Source organism: Canis lupus, chromosome 8 (assembly GCF_003254725.2).
Source record: "Canis lupus dingo isolate Sandy chromosome 8, ASM325472v2, whole genome shotgun sequence".
Taxonomy (NCBI): Eukaryota; Metazoa; Chordata; class Mammalia; order Carnivora; family Canidae; genus Canis; species Canis lupus.
Window position 1 is genome coordinate 74988803 of NC_064250.1, and position 9976 is coordinate 74998778.

Sequence of the window (9976 nt, forward strand, 5' to 3'; positions counted from 1 at the left end):
AGGGTAGAAAGAGCTAGATTGAAGTCACCAAGTATAAGTGTATTATTATCTAATTATTTCTTCACTTTGGTTATTAATTGGTTTAAATATTTGGCAGCTCCCACATTCGCAGCATATATATAGAGGATTGTTAAGTCCTCTTGTTGGATAGATCCTTTAAGTATGAGATAGTGTCCCTCTTCATGTCTCACTACAGTCTTCGGGGTAAATTTTAGTTTATCTGATATAAGGATGGCTACCCCTGCTTTCTTTTGAGGACCATTTGAATGGTAAATGGTTCTCCAACCTTTTATTTTCAGGCTGTAGGTGTCCTTCTGTCTAAAATGAGTCTCTTGTAGGCAGCAAATAGATGGGTCCTGCTTTTTTATCCAGTCTGAAACCCTGCGCCTTTTGATGGGGTCATTAGGTCCATTCACGTTCAGAGTTACTATCGACAGATATGAGATTAGTGTCATCATGATATCTATTCAGTCCTTGTTTTTGTGGATTGTCCCACTGAACTTCTTCTTAAAGAGGAATTTTAAGAGTCCCCCTTAAAATTTCTTGCAGAGCTGGTTTGGAGGTCACATATTCTTTCAGTTCCTGCCTGTCTTGGAAGCTCTTTATCTCTCCTTCCATTTTGAGTGAGAGCCTTGCTGGATAAAGTATTCTTGGTTGCATGTTCTTCTCATCTAGGACCCTGAATATATCCTGCCAGCCCTTTCTGGCCTGCTGGGTCTCTGTGGAGAGGTCTGCTGTTACCCTAATATTCCTCCCCATAAAAGTCAGGGATTTCTTGTGTCTTGCTGCTTTAAGGATCTTCTCTTTATCTTTGGAATTTGCAAGTTTCACTATTAAATGTCGAGGTCTTGAACGGTTTTTATGGATTTTAGCGGGGGGAATCTCTCTATTTCCTGGATCTGAATGCCTGTTTCCCTTCCCAGGTGTGGAAAGTTTTCAGCTATGATTTGTTCAAATACATATTCTGGCCCTCTGGCCCTTTCGGCGCCCTCGGGAACGCCAATTAAACGTAGGTTTTTCTTCTTCAGGCAATCGTTTATTTCCCTTAATCTGTCTTCATGGTCTTTTAATTGTCTGTCTCTTTTTTCCTCAGTTTCCCTCTTTGCCATCAACTTGTCTTCTATGTCACTCACTTGTTCTTCCACCTCGTTAATCCTCGTCATTAGGACTCTAGTTTTGATTGCATCTCTTTCAATTGATTTTTAATTTCTGCCTGATTGGATCTATATTGTGCAGTCATGAAGTCTCTTGAGTCCTTTATGTTTTTTTCTAGAGCCACCAGTAGCTGTATAATAGTGCTTCTGAATTGGCTTTCTGACATTGAATTGTAATCCAGATTTTGTAACTCTGTGGGAGAGAGGACTGATTCCGATTCTTTCTTTTGAGGTGAGGTTTTCCTTCTAGTCATTTTGCTCAGTGCAGAGTGGCCAAAAACAAGTTGTATTGGGAAAAAGAGAAAAAGAGAGAGAGAAGGAAAGAAAAGAGAAAAAGAAAAAAGAAAAAGGAAAAAAGAGAAGAAAAAGAGAAAGAAAAAGAAAGAAAGGTGAAAGGTTGGGGGAAACAATCAGAAATCAAAAAAAAAATGGACGGGGGAGTATCTTCTGATTCTGCATACTTTAAGTCCCTTGACTTCCCTTGGAACTTGTCTGTCTAGCTGGTCTTCTGGAGGAGGGGCCTGTTGTGCTGATTTTCAGGTGTGAGCACTTGGGGGAGCTGCTCTGCCCCCTGCCTGGTGCAGGGCTCAGTGGGGGTTGTTTACCCCGTGAGGCCCCTGGAGGAACAACCCCAGTGGCTGCAGCAGCTCTGGAAACCTGGATTCAGCCCCTGCAGTATCTACAGAGCTCTCAGTCTGCAGGGCCTGGAGGCTCCGGGGTGGGGCCGCTGATCTGCTCAGCTCAAGGTCAGGAGCGTCCTTGCTGTCCTGGGCCCTCCTGACCTCTGCCTGTCGCGGGGGAGGCCGGATCCTGGGCTGTGCCCCAGCGCCCAGTGCTCCCAGCCTTCGCTGTTGAATTCACGCTCCCAGCCATGCAGCCGCCTCTCGGTGGAGCCTCCACCCAAGCCCCTCCGAGCTGGTCCCTGAGCCATGCAGCCCCCTTCACACAGAGCCTCTTCCTCTGCTGGAGCCGCTGCCGCCGAGCTGCTCCTGGAGCCACACAGCCCCCTCCTGTGGAGCCGCCGCCCGAGCCCCTTGGAGCTGCTCTGGGGTCAATGTGTGCACGCTGCAGCCCTTAGGGATCTCGGTGCACTCTCCCCAGGGCGCAGGTGTCTGCTAGTGTCCCAGGGAGCCTGAGGGCATCCCCGCCCTCCTGGGGTCCTGCTCTAACTCCCCGCGGGCGCCTTTCTAGCTGGGAAGATTGTTGAAGCTCCTGCTTCTCTGGGACGGGGCTCTCCTGTCCTGGGGGCAGTCACCCCGGCGGCCTTAGCCCAGCTCCTCAAGGGGCCCCTCCCCCTTGGATGACTTTTGTTTCTTTATTTCTTTTTCCCCATCTTCCTACCTTGATAGAAGCATGAACTCTTCTCACTGTAGCTTTTCAGCTGTTCTCTCTTTAAATCTCAGGCCGAATTCGTAGATTTTCAGGATGATTTGAAGGTTATCTAGGTAATTTGGTGGGGACAGGTGATTTGGGGACCCTACTCTTCTGCCATCTTGCCCCTCTTCCGGATAAAAGATCTAAATGTGAGACAAGATTCCATCAAAATCCTAGAGGAGAACACAGGCAACAGCCTTTTTTGAACTTGGCCACAGCAACTTCTTGCAAGATACATCCACGAAGGCAAAAGAAACAAAAGCAAAAATGAACTATTGGGACTTCATCAAGATAAGAAGCTTTTGCACAGCAAAGGATACAGTCAACAAAACTCAAAGACAACCTACAGAATGGGAGAAGATATCTGCAAATGACGGATCAGATAAAGGGCTAGTTTCCAAGATCTATGAAGAACTTATTAAGCTCAACAATAAAGAAACAAACAATCCCGTCATGAAATGGGCAAAAGACATGAACAGAAATCTCACAGAGGAAGACATAGACATGGCCAACATGCATATGAGAAAATGCTCTGCATCACTTGCCATCAGGGAAATACAAATCAAAACCACAATGAGATACCACCTCACACCAGTGAGAATGGGGAGAATTAACAAGGCAGGAAACCACAAATGTTGGAGGGGATGCGGAGAAAAGGGAACCCTCTTACACTGTTGGTGGGAATATGAACTGGTGCAGCCACTCTGGAAAACTGTGTGGAGATTCCTCAAAGAGTTAAAAATAGACCTGCCCTACGACCCAGCAATTACACTGTTGGGGATTTACCCCAAAGATTCAGATGCAATGAAACGCCGGGACACCTGCACCCCGATGTTTCTAGCAGCAATGGCCACAATAACCAAACTGTGGAAGGAGCCTCGGTGTCCATCGAAAGATGAATGGATAAAGAAGCTGTGGTTTATGTATACAATGGAATATTACTCAGCTATTAGAAATGACAAATACCCACCATTTGCTTCAACGTGGATGGAACTGGAGGGTATTATGCTGAGTGAAGTAAGTCAGTCGGAGAAGGACAAACATTATATGTTCTCATTCATTTGGGGAATATAAATAATAGTGAAAGGGTAAATAAGGGAAGGGAGAAGAAATGTGTGGGAAATATCAGAAAGGGAGACAGAACGTAAAGACTGCTAACTCTGGGAAACGAATTAGGGGTGGTAGAAGGGGAGGAGGGCGGGGGGTGGGAGTGAATGGGTGACGGGCACTGGGTGTTATTCTGTATGTTAGTAAATTGAACACCAATAAAAAAAATAAATTAAAAAAAAAAGATGAATGGGTAAAGAAGCTGTGGTTTATGTATACAATGGAGTTTTACTCAGCCATTAGAAACGACAAATACCCATCATTTGCATCAACGTGATGGAACTGGAGGGTATTATGCTGAGTGAAGTAAGTCAATCGGAGAAGGACAAACAGTGTATGTTCTCATTCATTTGGGGAATATAAATAATAGTGAAAGGGAATATAAAGGAAGGGAGAAGAAATGTGTAGGAAATATCAGAAGGGAGACAGAACGTAGACACTCCTAACTCTGGAAAACGAACTAGGGGTGGTGGAAGGGGAGGAGGGCGGGTTGGGGTAAATGGGTGACGGGCACGGGGGGGGGCACTTGAGGGGATGAACACTGGGTGTTATTCAGTATGTTGGCAAAATGAACACCAATAAAAAGTTAATTTATTAAAAAAAATAGACCTGCCCAACGACCCAGCAATTGCACTGTTGGGGATTTACCCCAAAGATACAGATGCAATGAAACACCGGGACACATGCACCCCGATGTTTTTAGCAGCAATGTCCACAATAGCCAAAATGTGGAAGTCGCCTCGGTGTCCATCGAAAGATGAATGGATAAAGAAGATGTGGTTTATGTATACAATGGAATATTACTCAGCCATAGAAATGACAAATATGGGCAGCCCCAGTGGCGCAGCGGTTTGGCGCCACCTGGAACCCAGGACGTGATCCTGGAGACCCCGGATCGAGTCCCACGTGAGGCTCTCTGTATGATGCTTGCTTCTCCCTCTGCCTGTGTCTCTGCCTCTCTCTCTCTCTCTCTCACTGTCTCTATGAATATATAAATAAAATCTTTAAAAAATAAAAAAAAAAGAAATTACAAATACCCACCATTTGCTTCGACGTGGATGGAACTGGAGGGTATTATGTTGAGTGAAATAAGTCAACCGGAGAAGGACAAACATTATATGGTCTCATTCATTTGGGGAATATAAATAATAGTGAAAGGGAATATAAGGGAAGGGAGAAGAAATGGGTAAGAAATACCAGAAAGGGAGACAGATCATGGAAGACTCCTAACTCTGGGAAAGGAACTAGGGGTGGTGGAAGGGGAGGAGGGCGGGGGTGGGGGTGAGTGGGTGACTGGCACTGAGGGGGGCACTTGACGGGATGAGCACTGGGTGTTATTCTGTATGTTGGCAAATTGAACACCAATAAAAAATAAATTTATTATTAAAAAAATAATATATGTTGGCAAATCAAACTCCAATAAAAATACATCAAAAAAAGAACAGAAAAAAAAGAATGGAAAAGGCAAATGATGGAATGGAAGAACCTATTTGCAGCTGCCCCATCTGATGATGGGTGAGTATACAAACTGTCCAAGCACTTCATTAGGAGTACTTTCACGCTTTCAGTAGACAGCATGTACATGGAGCTTAGCACACTATCATGAGAGGAGCAGAATGCTTGCCTTTAAGTTTGTAGGTCGTAATTTCTCCACAACATGAGATCTACCCTCTTACCAAAATTGTACCTGTAGGCACACTATTGTGATTTGCAGGTGCAGGGTTCTGGAGCACACCTCTGGAACAGAATCATGTTGCATAACATAAAACCATAACCCAAGAGATGCAAGTCCCCATTGCCCCTCCCACCAGTGCTGGCAACTGCCAAACCACTCTCTGCTTCTTTGTTCCTGAACCCAAATTATAGGTGCCCATCGTTGACAAGGCCAATATTCAAGATATGAGTTTTGACTGGAAAGACAGGGAGCTTGGTTCAGGAGGCCACTCACATGAGCAAAAGGGGCACACCTGTGAGGGTTTTCTAACTCTAAAGACATTAAAGGTTTTTGAGAAGCTAGTCGCACAAGGGAGCGCAGTGCTTGGAACATTTATAGCCCACACGTAGGCTCCCAGGTGCCAACTACCATCCTTGCCTCAGCGCAGCCCCATCCCTGTGTCTTCTGCTCAGGGCAGCCATACATGCAGCCCAAGGCCAGGAAAGAACCACGATAGAGGACTGCAAGCCCCAGGGCCACCCATGGGGTCAGCAGTATATTCTTTTCTTACCAGCTGGAGTGACAAAACAATAAAATACAACCTGGAACCTTACCAGTCCTCACCAAAAACTGGGCAATGTTTTACTCAGTGAGCACAAAGGAGGCTTCCAAAAATACCCAGAAGGATCCAAAAACTTGTAGGTTGCTGGCAAAGCAGAATAAGATGTGTAAATTTACAAAGCCATGGTGTTCCACAGCTACTTGGTAAAACTTGCCGTGTCCCCTAACATGCCGAGGAAGGAGAAAGGAGTGGTCTCCACAGAGAGCGATATTGGCTGTGCACAGAACGTGACCCAGGGGAACCATGGCAGTTGGAACTGGTAGAGAAAGTAATTGCTGTATAACCGTATGTCACATATTCAAGGGTCTGGAGGAAAGACTGAACGTGTGGGAAAGGGGCTGCCTCTGGGTCCTACCCCCTCCTCACCCCTCACACATCCACCCCAGCTGAACTGATGTGCAGACCCACCCTCTGCCACACCCGGTGTTTGTGACCTAATCACAGCTGGTTGCCAGGTGTAGGGACCTGGCAGCCTGAGGCAGTCCTCTGTTCTGTCAGATCCTCTAAACCTTGCTGTGCGGAGGGTCCTCCTTTTATCTACCTCACTGCCAGATGTCCCTGAGAAGGGCGTGAGGCTGGCAGAGGGCCGAGACACCATGAGAGGGCTCCTCTTTCTGCTTGTGCTCTGGGCAGGGCTGGCTCCCACCCAGGGTTCTCAAGGCCGTCCCTCATGGCGCTACGTCTCCTCTGAGGTGGTCATTCCCAGGAAGGAGCTGCACCGCGGCAAAGGCGTCCAGATGCCAGGCTGGCTCTCCTACAGCCTGCACTTTGGGGGCAAGAGGCACGTTATCCACATGCGGCGCAAGAAACTCTTCTGGTCCAGACATCTGCTGGTGATGACTCAGGATGACCAAGGTGCCTTGCAGATGGACTACCCCTTCATCCCTCCTGACTGTTACTACCTCGGCTACCTGGAGGAGATTCCTCTTTCCATGGTCACCCTGGACACGTGCTATGGGGGACTGGAAGGTATCATGAAGTTGGATGACCTTGCCTATGAGATCAAGCCCCTCAGCAGTTCCCAAAGATTTGAACACATTGTTTCTCAGATAGTGGCAGACAGCATTGCAACAGTCCCTACCTATAAACTGGGACTGAAGGAGGATAGAGACCTCCTATTCTCTCAAGCAAATGCCAGTGTAGTTACGCGGCTCTCAAGTAAGATGTATTCATCTCATCATGGTTATGTGAAATCGCTTGCCTTAAGTTCACACTCAATGTATAGTGTGTTCAACAACGTGTCTAAATGTGCCCAATTTCTAATATCGGTATTTAATTTGATTGACACATTCTTTTTAGGACTTGATATAAATTACTACGTTGCATTCATTATTATATATAATCAACGAGATCCAAATGTCCTTAACAATTATCACCCGACAGATAGTCCATATGGTCGATATTATGTCTACAACTTGTATGCACTTCTTGCACCACATTCATCCATAATTATGATTAAAAATGTGCCACAGGATGCTGAATTTGAACCTGTCGCATATGCAATTTGCAATCGTGGTAACCTCATCATGCTAGGATATCTAGGCAGACAGTATTTAATATTGGCTATTGTAGGAGCACAAAAGGTCGCGAGAAGTTTTGGTGTATACTATGACGATCCTTATTGTTCCTGCCAGAGAAGGTCCCAGTGCATTATGAACAACTATTTTGCTCTGACAGACTCTTTCAGTAACTGTTCCTTCATGCATATGCAGCACATACTGGGTGGTGGCGTAGCTCAATGTATTTACAGCTCTGAAATGGTGTATTTTAATAGAAGCTTGACTCGGGAGCATTGTGGCAACTACAGAGTGGATCCCCTTGAACAGTGTGACTGTGGCTCCTTCAAACAGTGTTATAGCAATCTCTGCTGTCATAATGATTGTACCTTCACTACTGGAAGCATATGTAATACAGGCAGATGCTGCACAAACTGCACCTATTCCCCTGCTGGGACACTCTGCAGACCAATCCAAACTGTGTGTGATCTTCCGGAGTACTGCCGAGGAGGGTCCTTGACATGCCCTGATGATTTCTATATGCAAGATGGAACCCCGTGCACTGAAGTGGGCTACTGTTATCATGGAAACTGTACTGATCGCTCTGTGCACTGCAAAGAAATCTTTGGTAAAAATGCTGTGAATGGTGCAGATGTATGCTATACCATAAATAGAAGAGGTGATAGATATGGACACTGCAGAAGAAATGAGAGGTTAATGGCCAGTACGGCTTGTAATCTAGAAGACATTCAGTGTGGAAGACTGCAGTGTAGCAATGTCACTCATCTCCCTCGGTTGCAAGAACATGTGGGATTCCATCAGTCTAAGATATCAGGGGTCTGGTGTTTTGGGCTGGATTCACATCGTGGCACAGGAACAAATGATGTTGGTCATGTGCGATCTGGTACTCCCTGTGCTCATGGAAAGTTCTGTCAAAATACCTACTGCAATGGCACTATAGCTCAGCTGAATTATGACTGCATCCCTGAAAAATGCAGTTACAGGGGCATTTGCAACAACAACAGGAACTGTCATTGCCACATAGGCTGGGATCCTCCACGGTGCGTTGATCGAGGTGCTGGTGGGAGCACAGACAGTGGACCCCCTCCAAGAAGAATGCGGGCAGTCAGGCAAAGTCATGAGTCAGTGATATATCTGAGAGTGGTCTTTGCTCGAATCTATGCCTTGATAGCCGCACTCCTCTTTGGCGTTGCCACCAATGTAAGAACCATTAAGACGGTTGTAGTTAAGGAGCAGATAGTCCATGAGGGCAATCCATAAATCAGCCTCCAGCCCCCTGAACAGCTATTGGAAACCCACAGAAACATGATTGAAACTATAGCAAGTTGGTGGCCATGCTGAAATCCACGTTTCCAGGGGCCTGCAGGAGAAAAAAGGGATCCCACGCACATCATGGAGCTCTCGTACCAGGTCCGCGATTGGTCTCTGACCAGCCGCCTGAAATAAATCTTGAAAAGTACACGTTGGTGGCCTCTCCACATGTTTGTAAGCCTGTAAAAGCCCAACCTGAGCTCGAGACTGTCGGGAAGACCTGAGTCAGCAGCCTGGCCTTGAGCTGAGGTCCCTGGCTGCAGAATTCAGGGAGGTAACCCCAGGTTCTTTTAGGGCAAATGCATGATGTTCCTTCAAACCTGTGCCCATGAGCACTGAGGTTTTTCTCACCCTCCAGGTAATCTCCCCTGCTTCAGTCCCACAGGGGGTGTATGGCGATGGAGGGCTATCCCCACCCACACTGCGTGTCCTACACTGGGGTGGCTGTGGGTTGTAGGGGAGGGTGACTGGGATTTGATACCGTCTAGTGCAAGCTGGGCCACCCTGGTAAGCATGTTTCTGAATGCGGGAGCCCTGGGCCTTGGTCCTGATGGTTACACCCTATCAACTCAATCATAAAAGACAGTAAAAATGCCCAACACTGCCTCTACCATCCAGAGGGACCCCTATGAATATTTGTTTATTTGTTCTTCCCTCCCTTTCCTCTTGCCTGCATTTTAGGGAGATGAGCAGTGACCATAGCTAAGCAGGTGCAGTGAAAAATTCAACTTGTAATACATCAGACACGGAATCACACCCACTCTTCCCCCCCATCACCCGTGATAAGGACCTGCCTGTGATTCCTTCTCTGGTTATCTCAGGCAGCCTTTACAATCACCACCCAGAGTGGAGCCTGTGAAATGATATATATTATTGAAGTCCGGTTTGCCAACATAGAGTATAACACCCTTCCACCTTTTGTGTAATTGGCGGCTTGCTACTCTGTGCTCTTTCTTCTGTTCTCTGGGGTCCCAGGAGGGAGATCAGCCTTTCCCGGGTCATTGTGCCCCCTCACTTCTGGGCTCTGTACCTATTAAATCCTGTGAGCCTACTTCCATTGAGGGGTGAACTGAAACTCCATGTTCAGGCAGAAATGCCATAGCGTCTCACATCCACAGAATGGGTGCTCAATGGCCAAGGAAGTCACCTGTCACCTCCATGTGGACAGTAAAGGTTCATCCTTCACCAAGTCACAGTCCGTGTGTCCTTTTTAAAAAAATTTTTATTTATTCATTCA

The 9976-nt window shown here is 46.6% G+C and overlaps 1 protein-coding gene across 1 annotated transcript; it reads left to right on the forward strand.

Moving 5' to 3' along the window:
• The first annotated feature begins 6033 nt into the window (after positions 1-6033).
• LOC125755525 (disintegrin and metalloproteinase domain-containing protein 21-like) lies at positions 6034-8889 on the forward strand. Its single transcript, XM_049113004.1, has 2 exons — positions 6034-6138; positions 6373-8889. The coding sequence occupies exons 1-2, from the start codon at positions 6034-6036 to the stop codon at positions 8686-8688; spliced, it is 2421 nt and encodes an 806-aa protein (XP_048968961.1). The 3' UTR covers positions 8689-8889.
• The last annotated feature ends 1087 nt before the right edge of the window (positions 8890-9976 follow it).

What these genes read in the sequence shown, in the direction of transcription:
- LOC125755525 (XM_049113004.1), top strand. Translation starts at nt 6,034, where the DNA reads ATGGTGTTCCACAGCTACTTGGTAAAACTTGCCGTGTCCCCTAACATG. An exon ending in ATATTGGCTGTGCACAGAAC is followed by an intron (nt 6,139 to 6,372) that starts GTGACCCAGGGG and finishes TGCCAGGTGTAG; the next exon opens with GGACCTGGCAGCCTGAGGCA.